The sequence below is a fragment of the Durio zibethinus genome, chromosome 17 (assembly GCF_047325235.1).
Source record: "Durio zibethinus cultivar Kanyao isolate XHJ-2024 chromosome 17, ASM4732523v1, whole genome shotgun sequence".
In the NCBI taxonomy this organism is placed as follows: domain Eukaryota; kingdom Viridiplantae; phylum Streptophyta; class Magnoliopsida; order Malvales; family Malvaceae; genus Durio; species Durio zibethinus.
Window position 1 is genome coordinate 24,424,740 of NC_143178.1, and position 25,554 is coordinate 24,450,293.

Here is a 25,554-nt window from a genome sequence, read left to right on the forward strand (position 1 = left end):
GGCTTTGTATTTTTTTTTTTTTCAAGTTGATATATATATATATATATAAATAATGATAAATCATGACATAAATTTCATCTTTACTTTTTCTGAACGCAGCTGCAACTTTTTTTTCCCATATTACATACCAAAAGATATTGTTTTCATATGATTTTCTTGGAAGATCATCTCATCTTTAAGATCACGATAAATCAATTTATTTAACCAAAGATCGTCAATTAGCAAAGGATCCATTGTTTTCATATGATGTTTCATCTGAAACTTGGACTCGAAATTTAGGGATTTAGCAACCTTTGATTTATTTTTTCTTTGTCAAAGTTCAATTGACATGCAAAAATTAGAATTTGTATTGCATTTGGGCATTTCGATTTATATGATATTTTAATTTGATGATTGGTATATATTTGTTTTCAAAAGGTCCAATCATATATGATTTTGGATAGAGTAATCTGTTAATAGAGTAAAATCCGATGATTAAAAGTAGGGTGATCGAGGTTAATCACTACAATTTCAAATATTAATAAAGTTTAGTGGTGAGAGTTTTAATTATTAATAATTTTAAATAATAAAAAAAAGCTAACATCTCCAAATATTTGATCATGATTGAGTCACAGAGTTTTAAATAAAAAAAAGGATTTGAATATTTTTTTTCTTTAAATTACAAAAAAAAATGTGAATGAACTGTACTTCGCTGCAAACAGTGGAGTGAGAAAAAATCTAAAAATATTAAAAATTGATTAGAAATCGTGAATTATTTTTTTATTAATTAAATTTGAATATTAAAAATATATATATATATATATATTAGATTGAATTAAAATTTAATTTTAGAGGTGAAAAATTTAAAAAAATCAATTGAATAGAATTATATATTTTAAAATTTTATAAATAAAAATAATTATTTTATATTTAAATTTATTTAAATATATATTAAAAATAATATATAAAAAAATTTAAATTTAAAATTTAATAAATTATATGAATTAATAAAATTTAATTTGAATCTAAATATATAAAATATAAATCAAATTTTAAAAACTTTTGATTTTATGTATTATTTAAAAAAATAAATTAAACTCGATGTAATTTAAATTATTATATTTTTAATTCAAAGTTTTTATTTTCAGCACTCAAATTTGTTGTGGATGACTGAGCAAAGAGATATAAAAGAGGAATGATTGGTTGGATTTTTTTTGGTTTTTTGTTACTATTATTTTTGAATTTCAGTTTTTTTGGTGGACCCCATTTTTCAGCATAAGCCGTTTTCAAATTGACGTGAGCAATAGCCACTTTTCCGTAACGCTTTCGGATACTTACTAGAATTGAAGTAGACGCGTGAAATTCCATATATAGTAAAACAGCCAAAAATTATGGCCAGGAAAATTGTGCTTGATAAATTTTGGTTTTTATTGGGATTGGGCATCCAATAAAGTTCTCATGTTAGATTTTTTTTTTTTTTTACATGAAGAGGAAGGATTAGATTTTTTTAAAAATAAATTATCATATATCAATTAATTTAATTAATGTTATAAAGTTTTACTAAATTAAATAAGTTTATGTATATTAAAATAAAATTTTACCAAATTACTAAAAATAATGGAAAATTTTTATTTTTTTTAGGGAACTATTGGACGAATTATTTTAAGGGTCCGACCAACTGATGTCTATAGAATTGCTCAAGGATAGTTAAAATTTTATTTAAAAACAATTTCATTTAATACATTATTTTCACTTAATTAAAACTTACATTAACAATATAAATATTATTTTAACCAATAGCACTAAGCACCGGTTAACATTTGTGTTCTATTAATTAGCATTTAGTGGATATACGACTATTTGCTATAATTAAGCATTTTCCTTCTTGATATATGTAAAAATTATAATAAAATAATTTATTTATTGATTAAAATTATTATATTTAAAAATTTATATAATTTAAATTATTAATATAATATTTAAAGGTATAATAAAATATGTAAATTTAATACCATAAATTAAAAAATTTTATTTTATTTTGAGATGATTGAATCATCTTATATTAAGAGGACTATTAATTCTCTTTATAATTCTATCATTTACTTTGAAAACAAACAAAACATAATATATGATAATTATAATTTTATCTTATTCATTATCGTATGCATCAAATATGACCTAAACATCTAATTTAATTCCATTCAATATTTTGGTGACCTATCTGAAAACGCCTCATTTGGAAGAAAGATCAAAACTTGATTCCTAAAAATTTTCAAATTTGTGTTTTCTCTTGTGGAACATCTATAGTTATTAATAAATTTGATAATTTATATATTTATATTATATAAAATATTAAAATTTATGTATTTTATATTATATTTTATATAAAAATTATGTGTTATAATTCATATTAATACAAAAAAATGAAATATATATTTTTGTTTTGTTAAATTTATATATAATTTAAATCATATTATTTTCATATCATATTTATATCATATTATTATATTATATTTTAAATTATCAAAATTATTTATTATGAATAACATTTTCGTTGTTCTAATATTTCTAGATAAGGTGGGCAACCAACCCGTTCCTGACGGATTTTTATCCTACCCGATCTCATAGATTCGATTTTTTTTTAAATTGAGTTTTGGGTCGAGTCAGGTAGGTAACACTAAGAAAAAAATCGGGATCAAATAGGATTCGAGTTTTAGATAAATCCGATCTGATTCGACCCAATCCGATATTATATAAAAATATTTTTTTAATTATATCTATTTATATAATAATATTTTTAAATATTTTATATTTTAAAAATAAATATTTTATTAATTTCGGATCGAGTATTATTGATATAATATCGAATTTAAATCGAGTTCAAATATAAAAAAATAAAAAAAATTTATGATTTAATCGAATTCAAATTTAATAAACATAAAATCGAATCGAATTTAAGACGAATAAAAATTCACTCCGATCAAACCCATTGTTAACCCTATTTTTGAGTGAGAATTCGGGGAACTGCAAAAACAAAACAAAGTAAATAATATATATATATATATATATATATATATATATATAATGTATGGAATGGGAAAAGGAATGGTAATTCTGGAAACGTCTAAAAGTGTGTGCAAGTTTGGTCGTAAAATAAAATACTATAGTACAATAAATGTCATATCATTTCAACTTTATTTATATATTTATTGGTTCAACCCTAAATTCATATTATTATTTTTTATTTTTATTTGAAATTATCAAAAATTAATTTTTATAACTTAAGTTAAAAGTTAAAAATTCAATTAACAGATCACAAGTGTGTTAATTTTTTTTTTCTGATTAAGTAATAATATTATACCATAATAGTCAAGATTTAAAATCCACAATCGTTATTGCATTCTCTCCTTGAACAGGTCAATGGCTTCAGTGTTGGTATGCTTTTCAAAATCCAAACTCTAATGTCTTTTTGACTGTCTATCGTTTTTGTGATAGATCCTATCATCTCAGCTGAACAATCCCTCCGAATCAATGTCTAGAGTCCCAGAAAGACAAAAAAACAATTGAATATTCAAGTGCTCCTGAAAGATCAGGTTTCAACTGCATCACTAATCAATATTTCCTCCTGAAATTTCACGTGTAACAAAGAGTACTAATAATTTATTGGTAACTGTGATTAGCAGCATCAATTATAACAGATGGAAAAAAATCTGAAACCACAGTCATTCAAATCAACTGATGTATTTCCTCTTTCTGCTAACAATTATGAAGCTATGGCACCAATGGGAATCCTATTTTAGTTGGTTTTCTGCAATGTAATCATGATTTCTTGTAGAGGTAGTAATAATTCAAGGAAGAGCAATCTGTCAAAACTGACATTTTTTATGTTTAAAATTATTTTTTTTAAGGTTAAGTGGGCTCGTTGAGCTCATCGATGTTTTATTAGCACATGCGTTGCCTTCAGGGTTTATTCAATGTCGAAAGCCTATAAAGCTTAATCATGGCTTTTCTGTTAAAGGTTGTAAGGGAGGCAGAAGCCATGGGTCTCTTTAACCTTTTCAAAAGGTTTGATGACTGCTTCTGCATGAGATTCGACCATCACATGCTAATTCCATCGTTCCATATGTTTTCGTTTCTTTTTATGTTTTTCTGCAATGAAAGAAACCAGCAGTATGATAGTTGTGGAGAAAGGAAAGGAATGGAAACTGAAAACGTCCTTGTTTTCAGAATGACGAAACCATGAGTGAATTTTCTTGAAAGTGAAACAAAGATTTGTTTGGTAATCTTCGGAAAGATGAAATCCCTTTTTCCCCATACAAATTCCTTTCTTGTCGTCTTCCACGTCTTTTCTTTTCCCTGATTCTACTAGACTTTGGAAAAGAGATGCATTGTTTCCAACTTTCAACTCCAAAAGTTTGTTTTCCTATTTGTTTTTGATTGAACTTATCGTTCAAAATCAATAAGCTCCCTACCCTTTTTCTTGGAAACTTTATTTCAGTCTTTCAATTTGTACCGCCCAAAACACAAATAATGGTGAAACTACTTGAAATTAACAATTAAAAGATGAAAGTAAAGGTGTACATATCTATCTTTTTGTCCAAACTTCAATCACTCCCCTTTGCCTTGTTCAAATCAACACAAAAGGAAAAGATAAATAGTAATTAGAGTTGGTAAATTATGTATTTATTTTATGTAAAATATTAATAATTTTTATATTTATATTTATTTTATGTGAATATTATGTATTATAATTTATATTGATAAAAAATCATAAAATATAATTTTTAAATTTATTAAATCTATATATAATTTTTATTAAAAATTTAAATTATATTATTTTTATATCGTATCATTATATTATATTTTAAATAATAAGTTGTAATAGTACCCATCCCATGTATGAACTAATATACTAAAATGCTTCATTTTTTGTGGGCATTGGAGTTTGGTAATAAAATTGTTTCGATAAAATTTTAAGTAGAGGTGACATTAAAATTATTTATTGTAGCGCTAAAATTGAATACTTTAATAATAAAATTAATTAAAATTAAAATATGATTAGCATTACAATCAAAGATAAACAATTATTATAATAAAAAATTATTTTTTAAATCATATTTGATGCATAAAATAATAAAAATTTAATATAAAAGTATAAAAAGATTAATTAATTTTTTGATACAATATTATTTTTAATTTATAAGATTAAATTTATATATCTTATTCTACCTTTAAAAATTATTTATATAAATTAAAAAATAATTTCAAAAAATAAAAAATTAAATTATCTTAAAGAATCCTTACATTTATAAAACATAAAATAAAATAATATTATTTAATTTAATATTAATAATATTATTATTTCACTTTATTTTATTATAATTTTATATATCAAACACATATTTTCTTTAATTCTACATTAACACAATCTATTGCTGTAAATAAAATAGTTGACTGTCCCAAAATTTAATGAAAAACTAAACTGTTTAACTCTAATTTCAACTTGAAAGATAATGCAGTTAAAAACACTCACTTCTAACACTAATTTGCTGTCCTATCACTCCATGGATGCAATTGGAGGAAAAAAAAAAAAGTTTGGGTTCCGTCGTACGGAGCTCCTATGAAATCCAAATGACAGCCCTTGCTGTCTCAGCAATGGTGGGTGCAGTAACTGCACGTGGCAAAGTCAGGGTTTAATCGAGCCTAATTGAATTAATATAATAAAAATTTTAAATTTAATTCATATTTAATTGAATTTTAATTTTTAAATTTAAATTTAATTAAAAAAAATAAATTTAATTTTTATTTTTATTTTAAAATTTAATTATATGTTTGAATTTGAATTTAAATTGATATATATGCATAAAATAAAATAATATTTTTTAATTAAAATAAAAATATTAAAATTAAATAAATTTATAAATTATTTAAATTAAATATTTAAATATTTAAATTTAATTTATTCGATAAATTAAATTATTTATATTCAAACTTAATTTAATAAAAATTAAATTTAAATAATTTACGAATATTAATTCGTCATTTTTGCTCATACGAAAGCTATTGCAGTCGCATTTTCATGTAATTTTGCTTTGCTTTTGTTGTTTTTTATTTCTTTTTACTGCTGATGAGTAATGATGAGATGAGGTCATGTGATGTAGAAGCAACTGCTACTGCTGGCATGCTAACTTTTAATTTGCTTTTGACAAGACGCCGCCAAAACTGAAGATTTTCCTCCTACTTCCCCTTTTATCTTCCTTTCTTTTCACTGTGTTCTTACTGTGAAATCGACGGGAGGATCCTACTCTGATTCACCGTCTTATCAACTGCGTCATCAACCACGAACCTTTTTTGGATCATTGCTTTCATTTTCTTTTCCCAATTTTTTTCTTTTATTGGATAATGCTACCTTCGTTTATAAAGTATTAAAATATTAGGCGTTTTAAAAAATGAACTAAAATATAATTTTGAAATACTTTTGGAAAAAATGAAAAAGAAATTGTTGCTGTGCATTTGGACCCATTTGACATTGTGAATTTGAATTATAGATTAAAGTGAAAAAAATAAAAAATAAAAAAATAATTTAAAATTATATTATTTGATTGGATTTCAATTTTTTATTTGATTTAAATTAAATTCAAATATTAAATATATATAATTTAAATTAAATTTCAAATAAAAATTAAAAATATTATATTATATTATATTATATTAATTTCAAATAAAAATTAAAATATTATATTATATTTTATATTTTTATTAATTTATATATATTAAAATTTTATTAAATAAAATAATTATTTTATATTTAAATTTATTTAAATATATTAAAACTATATTAAAATAATATATAAAAATAAAAAATTAAATTAAACTAAATTAAATTTTATAATTTAAATTATATAAAAATTTAATTTAAATTCAAATTAAATTTTAAAAATTTATAAATTTATATATTATAAAATAATTAAATCAAATAAGATTTAATTCAAATTGTTATCACATTCCTATAACCCCTAAATGCATCTTCTGATATGTTTTTACTGTCCAAGTCTCGAACATGTTATTATGAAATAATGAAAGCATTTTCTTATTAAAAAAAAAAAAAGTCTGGAACATGTTAGGTAGTTGGGAGGGTCCCACGTCATGGGTCCAAAATTCTTACGGGGCTACGCACACGTGACTCCGGTCCTTCCTATTTACGACTTTCCTTTTACAAATATACGTATACGGCAGCTCGAATAGCCAACAAGGTTCAGTGTTCTGTGGCTCTTCAATCGAAAAATTATTACATCCGACCAAAAAAAAAAAAAAAAAAAGAAAAAAGCTGTCTTGTTTATCCTAACAGGTTTTGTTTGGTTTTTCTTGAATTTTGGCTCCTTTTGATTAAGGTTAATAAATGTTTTTATTGGTTAAATAATTATTTTATATTTAAATTTATTTAAACATATTAAAAATAAATTTAAAATTAAAATTTTAAAAATAAATTGGTTAAATTCGATTTAAAAATTTTAATTTTAATTCAAATAAATTTTTATAAATTTAAAATATTATTATGTATTAAAGAAAATAACCCATCTAAATTCAGTTATCATCCTAACAAAAGAATGGCTAAAGTGAGCGTGAAATTAATAGAAATGTAAATAAATAAAGTTTTCAATGAATTATTTGCGAATATATTTGAATTTATTAGTTTATTAAATTTAATAAATGATATTAAATAATATTTTTATATTTATTTATTAAATAAATTGAATATCAATAAAAACTTATTCGTTCATTTATATTTATGAAATTTGTTTATTATTTGTTTGTTATTTATTTATTATTTGTTTATAATAATATTATTAATAAAATTATACTTTTAACCTTTATTCAAATCTTATTTTAATATTCATTTATATTAGCTTAAATTTGTTTATATTCATTTAAGATTTACTTATTTAAATTTATTTAATTATGATTTATTTATTATTCATAAATATATTTATTTATATATATTCATAAATATATTTACTTAATATCTATGAATAAATTTATTTAACTTAACTAAATTAAATATGAACCGAAAATGAATCGAATATAAATATTTTATTATTTAAATAAACTAAACTTAAATAAATTAAATAATTTTTTTATCAAATATAAATTAAGTTTAAATGTTTTAAAAATAAATAAATAAATTATATATATACATTGGATGATTCATATTCGTTTACGACTCTATGCGACAGGAACTAAGATGTGAAGTTGTGGCCATCACGTAGTGACACTAATTGGTTCCTTATCTTGTCTACGCAGCCATCACGGAGCCAGTCTACGACTCCATATTATTTCCTAATTATTATAACATAATATGTATATATATATATATCAAGGGGAGTAAAGCAACATGGATTGCTGATGACTAAGAAGATAAGATCGTCCTGTTTGAATTCAAATTGGCAATGACTTTATGCTTCATTCTTTCAAATTATTATTAGGATATACTTTAAAAATTAATATTATAAATAATAAAATATATAATACAAATTTTTATAAGAAAATGTGAAGTTGTGTATATACATTATATTATATATATATATATATATAGCAGAAAAGCTGAACTTGTTCATGGAATCATGGCAGTAAAGCAAGATGGATTGCTGATGATTGAGAAGATGAGACCTTTCTGTTTGAATTCAAATTGCATAATGGGTAATGACTTTATGCTCATTCTTTCATATTATTATTAGGATACACTTTAAAAATTAATAAATTCATATAACAAATAATAAAATATATGATAAAAAATTTTTTTTTTTGCAAGAGGTAATTTAAGAAAAAAAAAAAAGAGATATAGATGTTGAAATTTGAATATTAAATTTATTAAATATTATTTTTATGAATGATTATATAAAATAAATTAATTGAGTTAAATTTTAAATTCATATTTGATAATACTTTTTTTTTTGTGAAGTTGAAAGTTTTAAACAATTTGATGATGGTCAAATAATTTGATTGTTTTCTTTGGCAAATGTGTAAAATTGAATACATATAATTGGGTTTTATTATCGTAGAATTAGAGAGAGAGAGAGAGAGAGAGAGAATGTTTTAAAAAAATTATATGATTTGTTGTTTTATGCGAAATGGCAAGTTTGAATTTTACATGAAACAAAAAGGTAAAAGATAAGAAAGAAGATAAAAAAAAACAACGATGGGTAGAAAGTGAAGAGTTAATAATATATGTTAAAATAATTTAATAATATTAAAATTAATTTTAAAATTAAAAATCTCAAATTCAAACCTTATTTATAGTTCAAAATAACAAAAAAAATTTATAACAATAACAATAAATTAAATAATTTATGTATATATAATGACAGTTGAATTATAAACTCAGCAATTTAATTTTTAATTTCTATGCAATATAATTTTTATTATTATTATTTTTTATATTAAAAAATTTATAATAAATAAATTATTCAATCTTCAAGTAAAAGTAAAATATACCATACACGATAATTTAAGATAAATAATTACAAATCGTATATTCAAAATGATCTTAATAAACGATCATCGATAAAATTCAATTTTAACATTTTTTTATTAAAAAAGATGAATTTTAAATAATTAAACCAATCTTGATCATTATAATTTTTGTTCACTTTAATGTAGTAGTTGAAAAGTTAACATCACACATATATTTTTGTCTTAGCCTTCTCTTTGGTGAAATGAGTTGGGTTTCCTTCTGTTTTTGTTTTTAAACTGAAATTGGAAAAGCATTGGATTGATGAGGTGATTCAAATTGAAAACCTAGTATGTTTCTTAACTTCATTTGTCTTCTAGCCTGCTATAAATGCCCTCCACGATGTGGGATCTATGGGACAAGTGTCATACACAAGAAGTCGAGAATGAGAGGTGAAACTATTTCTTAAGTAGGTGGGGTTTGGTAATTTAGACTAGTAATTCTCAATCATTTAGGGTCACATGTCTTCTCAAAGTATGATTGATTGAAGATTTAATTATTGGATTATAATCTTACTGTTGTTGTTTCACCATTGGTTTCTTTGTTCTGAGCTTTCGATACTTCCATTGTTCACAAATTGACGTGACATTCTGTGGTAAAAAATCCTCTTGATTTTCTTTTTTATGGGTTAAGCGGTAAAAAATTCTTAAACTTCATCTAGATCAAAGATTTGTAGTGTTTTTTTTTTTAACCACAATGATGATCTTAACGGTAAAAGTGAAAAAAAAAATCGCTTGAAATTATAGCTTTTAGTTAGATTTGGATTGATTTTTTTAAATTTGATTCAAAATAAATTTAAAAATTAAATGTATATATTAAATTTAAATTAAAAAATAAAAAACTGAAAAATATCAAATCTAATTAAAAAATATATTTTTATTAATTTTTATGTAATTGTTAAATTTTTATATCAAAATCTATCTAAATATATTAAAATTTTATATTAAGATAATATAAAAAATTAAAATTTAAAAATAAATATATAAATCAAATCAAATCATATAAAATAATTATTTAAATTCAAATCAAATTTTAAAAATTTATATTATTATATATTATCTAAAAAATTAAATTAAATTCAATTCAATTTAACTCTTATCACCTCGAATACATTAGTTTGATAGTTGGAGTTAGAGTTGTCCTATGTCTTCAGGCCCATATTTTATGCATATTGGACAAATGAATCTCATGATGAAATGGCCTAACTCTACCTAAAGATAAAAAAATGGTGTAGACAAGTTTGGGTCCGGGATTTTGGTCCATATCCAATCCTGGCCTAATGGGCCTGTGTTTTCTGGTATATGCTAAATTTTATCCAAGATGTTTGTTTCTATTTATTAAATATTGCAGTTTTATTGTAATTATTCAACAAAATTTTAGTGCAAATGAGAGATTCAAGGCTCCATTTTGAGAGTTAATCATATCTATGTCCACCCCCTAATCCTCTTGACATGGATACTTATATCCAATCTAATTTTAATAGATAATCAATTTGAATTTCAAAATTTTCTTTTAAAATCGTCATCTTTAAAGATTGAATTGATGATAATAAATAATAATCCAAAATTGATTTTAATCATATATGCAAATATTCTTTGGTTGGATGAATTTCCTAATGAGTTCATCATCTTCAATTCATAATTTGAGCTACTTATAGTTGTTAGATTATTGTGATTTTCCCTTTTGTTTTCAGTTAAAAGTAAAAATGTCTTGCATCAGAACAAGTTTTCTAAATCTGGTTAAAACAAGAACTTCGAGAACTAGCTTGCAGCCAGAGAGAATCAACATAAACAAATGAACAGGAAAGCTGGCCTTAATTAAGTTGCACTTATAAATATGCTATGCCCTGTCAGAAGATTAAGTTGAAGATCTGCATATGATAAGGCATTTTACCGAAACCCACGTGTGCTAAAAGGCGCACCACTGCTGCTTTCATATGCCAAAAACGTGAGCTAGGTTGGCATCTCCAGCTTTTAAATCAACAACAATGGCTTTCAGCCTGTGAATTCCCCCATTTCCATCATATAGAAGAACCTTTAGTCTATCTCTTTAATTTATAAATGCTTGTACTTTAATTGTACGTACATACTCGTACACACATACATTCTTGCAACTCTAGCATACATGCACCTATCCATTTCCTTGAAAAGAAGTGTTTTAATATCTTCAAAAGCCAAGACTCGAGCCGGTTGGTTCCTATATAAATCCTTCAATATTCAACAGATCTGAAATTCAAAAAATGCCGGTTGATTCATATATAAAGCACTCCTAAACTTTCAGAAAAATTAATGTATAGGTGGTCTTTGTTTAATTTTAAATGCTAGCCAGACTTTGTCAGTAGTTCCTTTTACCTCATTACCATGAAGATTCATTTATTCCCCACGCTACTAGAAATCTTGGTTTGCTTTATTATTGTATTATATTTTATTAAACATAAAAGCCTCTTTCATACTTCAATGCACCTCGTTCCAACCTGTTTATAAAGAATTAAGAGAAATCTCTATTGAACAATGAGTCATGTGTCCCAGCCATATTGAAGCAAAAGAAATTGTGGTGCCAAGGAAACCATGTAGATCATGAGTTCATTATAGATAAATCCCATACTTGTTTCTAACCAAAATTATGACTTGATCTCATATGCAAGAAATTGAATATCATCCACTCATGGGATTCTTTATCTTTCTCTTTGTAGCCCTGTACTTACCAGATTTGAGATATCTGAATCCTTCACCAGAAGGAAACAGAAATCTTTTTGTTGGTGTCGAGTTCTAACCTCAAAGGCAAAGTCCTGAAATCACATGAGAGAGAGGGAGCGATTAAAGATAAAGGTAGAGAGTGTTCTCTGTTTGTATTCCTACTTAAATCAAATATTGATATAAAACAAGTCGGAAGGAGAGAAAAAGTAAGAATGTAAGAGTCGAATGGAATGAAGGATAGTACCCCTAACACTTTTCTTTAACAAAAGCATATAATATATATGCCAATCTTTTCAGTCTTATGACTAACAATGGCATCTTTGACAAATGGTCTTGAAAGCTGAAGAAGAATTGCTCGAATTTTTGAGCAGGCCAACATCAATAATGCTTGGTTAGCCTGTTAAAATTGACCCTGAAGTTAACTGATCCCCTACATAAATCTAGCAAGCCTTGCCACTTTGTCCGGCATATTTCCTGGTGAATTCATCATCTTCAGCTCCTGTTTTGACCAGAAGTATAACGTTTCTCAAAGTTTAAAGAATCAATTAAAGTGGCATTGAAAAGAAAATGTGGAAATCAGCAATAAATAGTAATCTGAGACTTGTTATCAGCAAATTAAGCTCCAGTATTTCACTGTGAGGCGTTCGTTATCTCATTTTTCAGATTCAGCTAATCCAGAATAGCAGAGCAAGAATTCAGTCATCCTATGTCAGATTTGCAAGCCATTTCTCTTCTTTTATTGAATACCCAAGCATGTCTCTGCCCTTTGTCTTTTATCATGCATTCATGCCCCCATTTCCCATGTCCTACACTAGCTTCCTTTTACAGTTCTAGTGGACAACGTGTCTTCTACTAACAGAATCATGGCAGGAAAAGCTAAAGATCTTAACAAAACCCCACTTTCCTTCTAGTCCGCCTGCCAGAAAAAGAAAAAAAAGCATTAATGTTTAAATATGAAATAAGAAACTATGGCAAATGTGCCTTTTAATCGTATGCTGGAGAGTGATGCATGGTAAAATAATTTAAGTGAATGGCAGGTGAAACTTGGTAGATTCAAAATCATCAATTGGTAGGGGAAAAGTGGAGCTACCCTAGCAAATAAAGTAGCCAATAAACCTTCACATCCCCATGGCTTTTCAAAAAGTAATCTTCCCATAACAAAAAAAGAAAAAGAAAGCAACATGTGGAGGAAAAAACTTTCCGAAATTTACCTCCTTTTCCCCAACAATATAAACCAGTGAGTGTAATGCTTTAGGGTCAGTCAGATGGAAATAAACCACATCACATGTTCTTTTCAATTTCCTCTGAACTCTTTCCCAATTTCTCCTGGTTAAGTCTCTAACCAGATGATGGAGTGAGCTCTTTTATAGAAATACTACCCTCAACTCCCATTAACCCCTCTTGTACAAATAGAAAATGGATCCTATCGTGATGCAAAAGTTTCAAGCCATCAAGAAAGTCAAGAAGTCTAAGAAGCAGCAGCTTCTGGACAAATTTTTTCTCTATACATTCATAGCATTTACTTGTAGCATGTTCTGTTCCAGCCCTTTTTGGCTTCCCTACTTGTTTTCCTCAATGAAGGGTTTTCTCTTCATCTCTCTCCCAAAAATGGGTTCTATCTCACACTGCCCCAAACTGTTGTTCCTTGTAGGCAACCTAATTATTGCTGTTCTCATTGGAGAATCCAAGTATTTTGCTTCAGGCCCTTCTCTTTCCGGGGATGCATACTATGATGAGTTCGTTGATCGAAGTAAATGCCCTCGAAATTCTTCTACCCTGGAAGTGAAAAAAGAGAAGAAAATGAAACCTTGCCTGGTATCAGTAACAGGAAGACTAGTTGAGGAAACTAGACAAGTAACGAAGCAAAAAAATGATTCAGTGGGAGAACATGAGCTTATTTTGCCTACTAAGGAATTGAAGAAAAGGGCTGATGATTTCATTGCAAGGGTCAACAGGCAAAGGAGGATCGAAGCTGAATTACTTCTTGAAGGCAATTATGCAAATAATTATATGGGGTTACAGGCCAAGGTCTCCACGCCAGGAAGGACATAGCAAGAAGATCTTGAACCTCTCTGAAGCAAAGACAGATTAAAATTAGCAATCCAAACCTGGTCCTGTTAAATCGATCACTGTAGTTGAATGTTTGAAAACTTTATCCATGTATGCCAGATTTACATTTTAGATTGAGATGATCAATAAACTTATCCCGAAAAGGATAAACCATTTTTAGTGGTTGGTTGATCAGTTTCTTGCAATATTATATATCACAGATCTTTCAGATTTTGAATTCTGAATAATTTTATTTGGGTCTTGCAATTAGGATCAGTTGATAAGATTGAATAACAAGAATGTATCCTAATATATCGTGTGGGAAATCACAACCAAAACCCAGATAGAGTCCATTTTCTGGCAAACTTGAACAGTCCCCATGGTAGCTAAATGTTGTATTCCAACATCTTCAAAATTAAGACAAGGCTTTATTCCAAGTCCTCTCAATATGAAATGTCTCGATTATACATCGATAATGTTAATAAAGAGTGAGATTTATTAGGATAAAAATACTTAAAATTTTTATTATAATTGTTGAGTTCATGGACTTACCAAAGTAATTAGGTAGCCACCAAGAGAAGAGAAAAGCCAGCCTTTGCATTAGGTTAGGCTGCTCTCGCCATTACTTTAGGTTGCGGCAGTCACCACAGAAGCTAACGGCGCCAGCTCCCACTTGCATGGCGGTCCATGCCTAAACCACTAAGTCAATTAAATATCTAATTATCTAAAGGTAGAGTAAAAAAAGATAAGTAGGGTGCTCGTTCCATTTGTTCGATTAATTTTGAATCGAATTATATTATTTTATTTTTGTTAATTAAATTAAATTATTTAATTTTTAAAATTAAATGATCAAAATTAATTTGATCAGTTTAGTTATTTTCTTGGTTAATTAAATAATAGAATATATTAAATTATATTATATTTTAAATTCTTAATTTTTTATACTTAAAATAAATTAAATAAAATCATTTAATAAAAATATTCAAATATCAAAATATTATACTAAAAACTTTAATAACTTGAAATAAAATAAGTAATTTTATATATTTTTAGTTTTATATATAAGTTTTATTATATTTAGGTTAAAATTTCGATTGATTTGATTTTCAATTAAATTAATTGAAAATAAAAATTTTTTTAAAATTATTTTTAATAATCAATCGAAATTAATTTAATAACCATTTGATTAATCGAATTAAATCAATTTAATCGATTAATTCGATTAAAACTAAATTTTCAACACTCCTAAATGTAAGTCACTCAATCTCTCACATTATAACAAGAGGTGTTGAATTCCACAAAAATCATGAATTCCGCATTGATGCTAACAAAAATCAACTGTACGTAAAATTCGAACCTCAAAACAAATAAATTAACGTATCAAGCAAACTTTTGTTAATCACTTCATTTATTTCACAAATATTAATAACATCTACAGGCGGCGGCAGTCCCTATTAGAAAGGCTGGATCGGTTGGCAATTAATTAGTTGTTCTAATTCTAACCTCCGCCCTCACTAAACAATCCATATATTATGTATTCTTCCGTTTTCATTTGGGCACAGATCGAGGAGATAACTTGTGTTTCTCTACTGTTCTTGAACTGGTCGTCAACGCTATGGAAATCAACAAATTGTTGAACATTGTCTTTCCCCCTCTAATAGTAATTGCCCTCGTTTTCATCTTTCCACCTTTTCTTGTTTTCAGGCTTCTTTGTTCCATTCAAAGGTTTGTGTTCAAAGAAAACGTGGCTGGTAAAGTGGTACTCATCACAGGAGCATCTTCAGGCATTGGTCAGGTTTCGTATCCTGAAGGCTACCAGCTTCTCCACTCGATTTCATGGATTAACGTATGTCTATGGAGTTGCATGTTATTATCTTGTTTCACGATTTTTGCAGCATCTTGCTTATGAGTATGCTAAAAGGGGAGCTCGTTTAGCCCTCGTAGCCAGAAGAACAGATCATCTTCAAAAAGTAGCTGATGAAGCTCGACAGTTAGGGTCTCCTGGTGTAATTGTGATCACTGCAGATGTATCCAAGATTGAGGATTGTAAGCGATTTGTTGACAAGACAGTGAACCACTTCGGGCAGTGTAAGCCGCATCTCTCTTTAGTTCTATGCTCATATGGGTGTTTTTTATGGATATTAGACCTGACTTTATTAACTGATTTGTTCTATATATATCCCACAGTGGACCATCTGGTGAACAATGCTGGGGTTGCTCATGGGCAACAGTTTAAAGAAATGAGCAATATAGCTGATTTTGTCCCTGTCATGGTATCCCCGTATGATTTGCTTATATTTCTTTCTATGTTTTAAACGTAGACATCATTTTAGCTTTGAATCCTTTAATCACATATATTTGTGCCGAGTTTCAAGCTATGGGTAAAACTCTAAAGTCACGAGTGAAAGAAAAAGAAAGGTAAGGAGTATTCTCTACGTTGTGCTCCGATACTCAAAAGTCGGCTATCGGAGGTTAGAAGGAGAATAAAATAAAGAAAGTAAAAGAAAGCAAGATGATTAAATAATAGCTAGATGATCTAGGTGAGAAGTCTGTAAGGTAAATTGGTGACGTAACCGAGTTGATGTAACACTGAAAATAATAAGCTAACCTATTAGGTCAAATTGATTCAAAAGTAAAAGATATCTCTAGCTGTTTATTGACAATAACCATTTTACTTTTTGGGCCCAAAAATACCCCTAACAACATCAATATATTAAATGAATAAAATCCATCAATATGATGAGACTCGAGCCATTTTTAGATTATCCACTGTGTTTTCACCTAGCTAATTGTTTAAATGATCATTATGATTAATGTCAACTGGCAAATTTAATACATCCCCAGCTGGCCACAATGGACCAGTTTGAATGTAGGCCAACATCATTCCAGTTAAAATTTTGTTTCTTTTGCAGGACATAAATTTCTGGGGTTCAGTGTATGGTACTCATTTTGCAGTTCCACACCTAAGAAAAAGCAGAGGGAAGATTGTTGTGATGTCTTCAGCTGCTGGATGGCTCTACCCACCAAAAGCTACCGTCTACAGCGTAAAGAAATTCCTTCTGTACATGTTGAATCTGGTTCCCATTTCTTATTAGCTAACTGATCACTTCTTAAAAATTGCAATGGCTTCAGGCAAGCAAGGCAGCTCAAATAGGTTTATATGAGTCATTGAGAGTTGAATTGGGTCCAGAAATTGGAATAACCATTGTTACTCCTGGGTATGTTGACTCAGAAATGACCCAAGGCGTTCATTCAGCAAGGGTAAGGCCTGAAGGAAGTAATTTGAGAATCTGATACATATGATTAACCTCCTATACTCCCATATACAATTACATACGTATATTTTATGATTTGTCAGTTATGTTAAAGTGTGTAAATGATCCAATGCTGAGCTAGCATCTTTCTCATTCCTTTGAATTTGATTGCATATCAGGCTAAACTCCAGTTCCTGAAAAATGAGCCGACGGATGTCTGTGCCAAGGCAATTGTTGAAAGCACTTGCCGTGGAGATATGTACCTGACAGAGCCATTCTGGGTGAGGCCATTGTTTCTGCTAAAGGTACTTTATCCTGAGCTGTGGGACTGGACTTTCTACTGGCTCATCGTCCATGGACGAACGACTTTGGATAAAAAATTATAGCCTGAGTAGCCTAAATTGGGAAGAAAAACCCTGTTTCAGCTGTCTGCCTTCGGATAAAAGAGTCGGTCCTCTACCAAACAGGCTCTTAGGAATCATGCAGGTGGAGCTTTTCCTCCAGATAGATAAGGGATTACTTTTGTTGTAGTGTAAAACCAGCAATTAGTTTGGTTTATCAGTTTAGTATCTGTATTCAATAAACAAATTATCTCGGGCTTTATGGAAACTAATGCATATATACATGCAAGGCTTTGGGTTACATGTAGCTACCTATATTACAGGAATCCAGGGGAATAAGAAGAGTTGAAACTTTCTTTTTCGGGAAAGATAACTGGGTTTTTTTTTTTCCCAAAAAAAACCTCTTTATTTTTGAGCCTCTTTGTAGAAAATAAGATGGTGGATTGACGGCCTACCTACACTCCTTTCATTCTAAAGGATTAAAGTTTAACTGTTAGGAATATGCTCAATTCCTTTCAAAAGTTGAGTTCTAAAGCAAATTGAGTGAACGAGCAATAAATTTACATGTGGGCTGATCAAGGTCGACTTATGTTTGGATCAGATGGCATGAGATTTTTATTAGCGCTCAAAGATTGTGGGTTTGAACGAGTTCATGTTCCTAATGTTCTCTTCAAATAAATATAAAAGGTAGGAGGATTAGATGTAAATTAAATTAAAAAGAAAAAAAGAAAAAGAAAGATATGCCTTGAAAACATGGTATAAAGGAAGCAGATATCAGTTGGAATTATATAACAATCCTTTCAGTTCAATCTCACTAAAGCCGGGGGCAGAATAAATAAAAGAGACACTATCCGACAGAGAAGAGCTCTTGGCCAACAAGAAAACACGAAACAAATACGTGTTGAATTCCCCACATGCAACACTGTCACGTTGCAAACAGCCAGAGCCTTCAAAGCGATGAAAATTTATAGTTCCACCCTCTTTGATCACAAGCTCTAGTGTCTATGTTTAATACCTTCTCAATAATATTCCATAGAAGCTATGGATTTGATCGATAAGTTGATGAATGTTATCATTGCTACTATATCCATTAGTGCATTCTTCTTCTTCCTTCATCATTATCGTTTTGTCAAGTCCCTCATCTCCACAGCAAGAAACGTGTTCATGGAAAATGTCGCAGGAAAAGTGATACTCATCACTGGAGCATCCTCCGGCATTGGCGAGGTTTGGTTTGAACCAACCCTTGCTATATGACTTCTCTATAACGTACTACAACTTCTTTTTTAATGTTTCTGATTTTGTGGTTTTGATACATCTCGCATACGAGTATGCTAGGAGAGGAGCTCGTTTGGCCCTTTTTGTCACGAGAGAACGGCGTCTAGAAGCAGTAGCTGCCATTTGTGAGATCATTGGCTCCCCTGAAGCTGTTTACATCCTTGCAGATGTGTCCAAGATTGAAGACTGTAAGCGGTTTGTTGATGCCACTGTAAACCACTTCGGTCATTGTAAGCACAGAACAAGAAGATTTTGACTTTTTTTGTCCTTTTTCCAGGGAATAATCTTTGAAAATAGTGATTTTTAATCATCCTGGGGTCATTTTTCATGCTACCAGTGGATCATTTGGTCACTAATGCTGGGGTTGCTGCGGTTTGCTTGTTTGAAGATTATGATGATATCACTAAAGCTTCACCAGCTATGGTAATCAAGCATAACATTCTTTTACCGGGATTGGCCTGAAATTCTCTCCCTTTCAGATGAATTAACACCTCAATGAGTACAATTCAATGAATCCTGGGTTCACGAATTTCCTTGCTGCAATTTTCATGGGACATAAACTTCTGGGGTTCGGTATACAGCACCTATTTTGCACAGCAACACCTGAAGAAGAGAAAAGGGAAGATTATAGTAATAGCATCATGCGCCGGATGGTTATTTGCACCAAGAATGAGCTTCTATAATGTAAGAAATCTCATCGGAATCTTATTTACATATTAAATTTTGAGCTATTCTAATTCACAATTGGCCTAAAGGCAAGCAAAGCAGCACTCGTTAGCTTTTATGAGAGAATGAGGATTGAATTTAGGATTCAAATCGGAATTACAATTGTGACTCCGAGTTTGATCGAGACACAGAAAATTCCTATCCAAGGAAGGCAAATTGGAAGTAGATCGAGAAATGAGAGACGTAAGCATTCTCTTAAATGCGACAATCCAGGTTTTCCTGAATCCTGATCACTTGCTAAGTAATTGCTTCCAGGTTCAAGTCAGTGTGATGCCATTAGAGTCGGTAGAAAAGTGTGCCAAGGCAATAGTTGACAGCGCCAGCCGTGGGGAGAAATACTAGACGGTGCCATCTTGGGCCAAGGCGACTATCCTCTGGGAGGTGTTTTGCCCTGAGATAATAGATTGGTGGAACCGCTTACCGTTAACGTCCAGACCTGGATCTTCCCACGCGACTGCACTTAGCAAGAAGATATCCGATTTGGCAAGAGTGAAGAAGTTTTTTTCTCTGGATGGGAGCCTGGTGTCCTAAGCCTTGGAAATACATGGGTTGCAGCAGAAAGTAATGAAGTTAGATGCTTATAAAACAGGGCAAAGCTTAGACTCCAGAGTGGAAATTCCTTTGTATGTTTGGAAACATGTATTTACATTTATAGGAGTACAATGGGGTTTTATTAAAAATCTAACAAATTAATGAAGTTAATTGTAATCATTAAAGTTGTTTTCGTAAGTTCTGCTAGACAATTTATACATTTCAACTCCAAATCCCTCTTTTCCAATTCAATTTTAAAATGCAACCTTGATATCTTCGATGCTCTGTCTCTTCATTGGTCTTCTAACACTTTGCAATCCGGATTTTCTCACCAGTTTCTTAGCAAAATCTCTCCTTCAGTCCTTCGGTTTTGGAAAGAATTCAAAGAAAATCCTGGAAGCACCATGAATGCTTGATTTCCAGATTGGACTGTAATGTGTAAGCAAAGTAATCATGATCTGCAATTGGGATCATGCAATCCAATTTGAAAACCACAGGGCATGTAGCAAATTTTTCTAACACGGGTTCCAACATCTAGCAGACATGGTCCTAATATGCAAGCCAATCAAGGGGATATGTCTATGGGATCCAATGGCAGGTACTCTGGAGTTTGAGAAGAAGCAGAAGGCTTCAATCTTCTAAGAAGCAACCGTGCATCAGATGCAGGGCAGCCCTGAGTCATCTCCACGGCAATTGGAAGAGAAGATGTTTTGTTAAACTCTACAAGCACCATTCCCTGCACAAGACATTTGTGCACATCATGAAGTACCCAACAAATAAACCCACCATAAAGTTACTAATACTTCTCAACGTTTAAGACCATTTCAGCATTTACAGGGAGTCATGCCTCCTAACAATGACTACATCTTGACATCTATTTTTTTTTTTTTTTGGGTCAATTCATGAAAGATGAGAGTAAACTCATAGTTGATTAGTAGTTGGAGTTTGACCTGTTTTACCTCAAAATGTGCTAAAAATGACTGGAACTGTCTCATAGTCTCCTTCATACCACTAACTATTTGTTTGTCTGAAGAAGAAAGAGCAGCAGTCACCTCTTGCGGTGAATGACCTATTCCTTTTTGCACAACCTGGAATTCAGAAATACTAACAGATTAAGTTATCAAATTCAAAGCTCCTACAAGCTCATAGGGGTTGTTGGTAAAAGGCCATAAACCCTAAGAGTGAATGATTTTAAAAAAAGAAAAAAAAAGAGAAAAAAAATTAAGGACTAATGCAAATTAGCAAGCCATTGGGCCCCCGGAGAATGTATCTCCAACTTGCTTTGCAAAACCCATCTTGCGAAGCTTTAGCATGAATTTACATTGTGATCAATGAGGATCTCAGAAATGAGGCTGCCATCATCAACATAACACTGTAGCTCATAAGTTGTCCTTTGCTTATACTGGAATCCCTTTACACCAGTCAAGAAGCACTGCAAAAAAATTTTGATAAAATTAAGATATATATAAGATAACACAGAAAAATACTTCAAAAAATATTAGATAGTAGGAATTGTTATCTCTTGTTAACTCAGTGTTGGTGAAACCGACCAAACATTATGATGGAAGGCATTCTCAGCTAATCCTGTCTTATCCATTTTAGAAAAGCTAAAAAGTTAGTCACCAAAGATTAAAACAATATAAGAAAGAGAGAACTATGGATACCTTAATTTTTCCCTGTACATATGTAGCTTTATCTTTAATAGCAACCCACTTGGCTGACAAACTAGCTAAGTAGGTAAAGGGGACTTCTCGGTGTCCGGACAGTATAAGAGGATGTTCAACAGCATCAACCATATGGATTTGCTCAACATCTGGGGCACTATTGGAGTTTGAGTTTGACACAGAATTTTCCCTGCTAATGGGAACACTATCAATATGCATCCTCTCAACATCCAAAGCAACATCGGATGATGAATCAGGCATGGGATTCACCCCACCCATATGAACAGTAGGATCCTCTAGAGTTCTTTGAGTAGTAACAGTGCTAGATGAAACCAAAGTAGCACCTACAGTGCATGAATATAGGAAAAAGAAGTGTCATATGATCAATCTAATATGCTCTCAAATTCGCTAACTAATCTTTATACAAATTCAAATGCTATCAAGATTTGGTTATACTAATTCATCAAGATTCGGTTATACTAATTCATTAAGTGTAGCATATAATTTTAGACAAATGATGCAACAATATAGGCAAAAAGATTAAGGTCCATCAACTAAAAGTAGTTAGGACAAATACAAGCAGAAGAATTCTCTCATTTTATGAACAATGAATGTCAATATCAAGTTCTTAAACTCAAGTGAACCACTAAAGGATGGTCTTCAGAGTTCATATATTTAACCTGCCTGCCATTGTCAAAGAAATGGCAGAAAGAAAGAAGTGTGGAGGAAATTAAGAGGGAAAGATTCTCTTTTATCCCACTAATTTCCACCTCATTTTCTGTTCTAGAGGACTTCCCAAGATTACTATGCTTAAAAGAGGTATTAATCACTATTTCCCTTCAAAACTACAGTTATAACAAACATATACAGAAGCCATTTTTATTCTATTAGTATATTTATTTGTATTATTTTCTCTTTGGAAAGTCAAACTCCTTGCAATTGATTTAAAAAACAAACAAATAACTAATCAACCTCTTTCATCTGCCTGAAAGGGAGCTGCATTTTGTGATGTCAAACTGTTAGTGGGCTCAACAGCATTAACACCGTTCCGTGGCCATGCAGCAAGAGTTGCTCTACTTGCTAAAGGAGGAACCACTCCCGTCTTTGTTCTGCATAAGATGGATAGAAAAGGTGATTCATAACAATTAAAGATTAACGATTCAAATAACTTCTTGGGGATCATAAACTGATTGATAAGCAGTAAGACCATTTCCAAGTTTCAAAAGAGTTTCAGAGCAATTACACTCCGGTTTCATTCAATTTGTTTATCCATGCAAACATTGTGAAATAATGCAAGCATCACCAATAGTATGGTCAGTAATTATCTTCCCAGCATTTATCCATTTTAGGAAGTTGCAACTAAGGCATTCTGAATTAGAGAGTCAAAGCTCCTAATTGTAAACCCTTTAAGGGCAATGTCTTTTTGATTTTGGCTGTTACAACATGACAAACTAAAGCAAAACTACAATAATGGAGTAAAGTATGTGGCAATTTGCAGGGCAGGGGGGGGGGGGAGGGAGGATAACATTTGGTACTGCATGTGAAAAGCAATGATAGATACATTCTTGAAATTCAATGATACCTTTTACCCCTAGGTGGCTTGTTTACTTCATTAACAAGACGCTGTCGTGCTGCTTCTAAGTCCTCAACCACTCCCCCTAGAACTTCTAAACCTTCAGGGACCAGCATAAGAAGCCCACGTCGTATGTGTATATTACAGATGGCAACCTACAGAATGAGAGATAGCCTTTCAACATCAAAGCTTTAGAGACTAATAGGTTTATAGGTTTTTTTTTTTTTTTTGGTTGACATGAATAAACTTTCAAGTGGTAAACCTAGCAAAAATATGGGCTAATATAGGTGTTTTACCAAAACCAAAAGGATAAAGTGACCTTGCCCAACAAAATCAGCAATTCTGACAGCAACTCATTGCTAGAAATGGTAATGAATCATTTGACTGGTCAACTAATTGAAAGGGAAAAAAATAATAGACCACAACAAACATATCAAGATAATATATTGGCAAACAGTGTAAAAGAAACTCTTTCTCAGGAATAGAGATTCTGATGAACCATTTGCATTTTATGAAGTACAGGTATTCCTTTCTTGACATGAATTGATGAGACAGCATAGCTTGTCTTCAAGTAGTCATACAAACAACTTAAAGCCCACTTCACATATCATCACCCTGTGTATAGATATGAAGAGATATTAAAAAGATCCAAACATGACCACAAAAATCATCTTATTGTTCTGTCATAAATACAGATACCAAAAGGCCAAAGCCATCAAGAATCAAGATGCCATTGAGTTCAATTTCAGGCGTTGGATTTCAAGGAAGAACATGCTACTATTGGTGACCCTTATCAAATGCACTCTCTATAAAAATGGTATAAACAGGAACTATACAGCCCGTAGATTTATCTCAAACATAGTAAAATCATCAATAATAAAACTAGCATTCCCTATTAGTAATACCATTACAAAAAAAGACACTGATAGCACTAGAGAAGAACCTTTAGTCCAGCAGGAGCCAAAACTTGGAGATCTTTAATAGGCCTGTATTCCATTCCAAATACGCGTTGAACACCATCTGTCATGGATAATTTAAGGCACCTCTTGATCCCAGAAGGCGCATCCTGATACCTTCCCTTTAGTGGACAACTGATATTTACTATCTCATCAACCTAGAAACACAATAATTCAACATGAGCAAACATTTGCAACATCAAAACACCCATTTCTCAAATAATAAATTAGAGCTCTATAACGGTATAACCACCAATATTCATATCCAAAATTGAGACAAAGAAAAAAATTAGTCAAAATAAACAGAAAATGGATAAATAAATAAATAAAAGGAGCAAACCTGCAAGACGAAGGGTCCTTTGAGATCAACAAGATGCATGGAATCGACATTCTCGGGAAGAACACCGCCGCCAGAATAATTCATATCAGAAATCAAGAACTGTTGAAAGCAAAGCTTCGCTTTTTCAGAAACATCGAGAGTCGAAAACCTAGGGACCGAGCTCTCCAGCCCTTGAACGCAAGAATCCAGCCACTCTCTCCTCAATTTGAGACCTATTCTTAAAAGAAAGTCTCCAATCGGAGAGCCAGAGCTCTCCACTGATGTAACCGGAACCGCTGTTTCCTCCGCCATAGGAGGAGAGGGAGGAGTGAAGCTTTCAGAGACATCGACGAAATCGTCGTCGGAGATTAGGAGTGGTTCGGCGGGGCTAAGGTTAGGAGGAGATAGAGTTACGGGTTGGTGAGTGACAGCTGAGTTTTCCTGTCTAGGTTCGTTTTCGAGTTCTTCTTCTTCATCGGAGGAACAGGTTAGTCTTAGGCATCCTCTTGCCATTGATGTTTAGGGTTCTAGGGTTTTTGGATTTTCCCTCCACCCAAAAAACAGTGCTTTTTGAAAGGTTTTTTTTTTCTTTTTTGGGGGAGTGGCGGGAAAATGGCTTCAATGGGGACCCACCGAACTTTTCTGCCCTTGTTAGAATGGGCCTGCCCAATTTATTTGTTTAG

At 30.4% G+C, this 25,554-nt stretch overlaps 3 protein-coding genes and 1 pseudogene across 4 annotated transcripts; 3 read left to right on the forward strand and 1 right to left on the reverse strand.

Moving 5' to 3' along the window:
- Positions 1–13,335: 13,335 nt before the first annotated feature.
- Positions 13,336–14,424, forward strand: LOC111289819 (uncharacterized). The gene has a single exon (XM_022881156.2). It carries the CDS (start codon positions 13,600–13,602, stop codon positions 14,233–14,235), a length of 636 nt encoding a protein of 211 aa, XP_022736891.2. The 5' UTR covers positions 13,336–13,599; the 3' UTR covers positions 14,236–14,424.
- A 1,246-nt stretch (positions 14,425–15,670) lies between these two features.
- On the forward strand, positions 15,671–18,209 carry LOC111289826 (11-beta-hydroxysteroid dehydrogenase A-like). Its single transcript, XM_022881170.2, has 6 exons — positions 15,671–16,027; positions 16,128–16,320; positions 16,420–16,505; positions 17,145–17,276; positions 17,365–17,493; positions 17,666–18,209. The coding sequence occupies exons 1-6, from the start codon at positions 15,848–15,850 to the stop codon at positions 17,870–17,872; spliced, it is 927 nt and encodes a 308-aa protein (XP_022736905.2). The 5' UTR covers positions 15,671–15,847; the 3' UTR covers positions 17,873–18,209.
- Positions 18,210–18,652: 443 nt separating this feature from the next.
- LOC111275193 (11-beta-hydroxysteroid dehydrogenase-like 6) lies at positions 18,653–20,359 on the forward strand (annotated as a pseudogene). Its single transcript, XR_016329397.1, has 6 exons — positions 18,653–19,050; positions 19,139–19,332; positions 19,440–19,524; positions 19,654–19,786; positions 19,858–20,011; positions 20,084–20,359. The product of XR_016329397.1 is annotated as an 11-beta-hydroxysteroid dehydrogenase-like 6 (transcript).
- Positions 19,954–25,459, reverse strand: RMI1 (recQ-mediated instability protein (DUF1767)). Its single transcript, XM_022874327.2, has 8 exons — positions 24,893–25,459; positions 24,540–24,710; positions 23,606–23,751; positions 22,996–23,132; positions 22,024–22,367; positions 21,681–21,791; positions 21,319–21,447; positions 19,954–21,095 (listed from the first exon to the last, which is right to left on the reverse strand). Exons 1-8 carry the CDS (start codon positions 25,382–25,384, stop codon positions 20,925–20,927), a joined length of 1,701 nt encoding a protein of 566 aa, XP_022730062.2. The 5' UTR covers positions 25,385–25,459; the 3' UTR covers positions 19,954–20,924.
- Positions 25,460–25,554: the final 95 nt, after the last annotated feature.

Excerpts from the sequence above, each read along its gene's own strand:
- LOC111289819 (XM_022881156.2), top strand. The coding sequence starts at position 13,600 with ATGGATCCTATCGTGATGCAAAAGTTTCAAGCCATCAAGAAAGTCAAG.
- LOC111289826 (XM_022881170.2), top strand. The coding sequence starts at position 15,848 with ATGGAAATCAACAAATTGTTGAACATTGTCTTTCCCCCTCTAATAGTA. Across the intron at positions 16,321-16,419 it reads AGTGAACCACTTCGGGCAGT|TGGACCATCTGGTGAACAAT; the intron begins GTAAGCCGCATC and ends TATATCCCACAG. Across the intron at positions 16,506-17,144 it reads CTGATTTTGTCCCTGTCATG|GACATAAATTTCTGGGGTTC; the intron begins GTATCCCCGTAT and ends TTTCTTTTGCAG.
- RMI1 (XM_022874327.2), bottom strand. The coding sequence starts at position 25,384 with ATGGCAAGAGGATGCCTAAGACTAACCTGTTCCTCCGATGAAGAAGAA. Across the intron at positions 24,711-24,892 it reads AAGGACCCTTCGTCTTGCAG|GTTGATGAGATAGTAAATAT; the intron begins GTTTGCTCCTTT and ends TTGTGTTTCTAG. Across the intron at positions 21,448-21,680 it reads AGATCCTCATTGATCACAAT|GTTGTGCAAAAAGGAATAGG; the intron begins GTAAATTCATGC and ends TCTGAATTCCAG.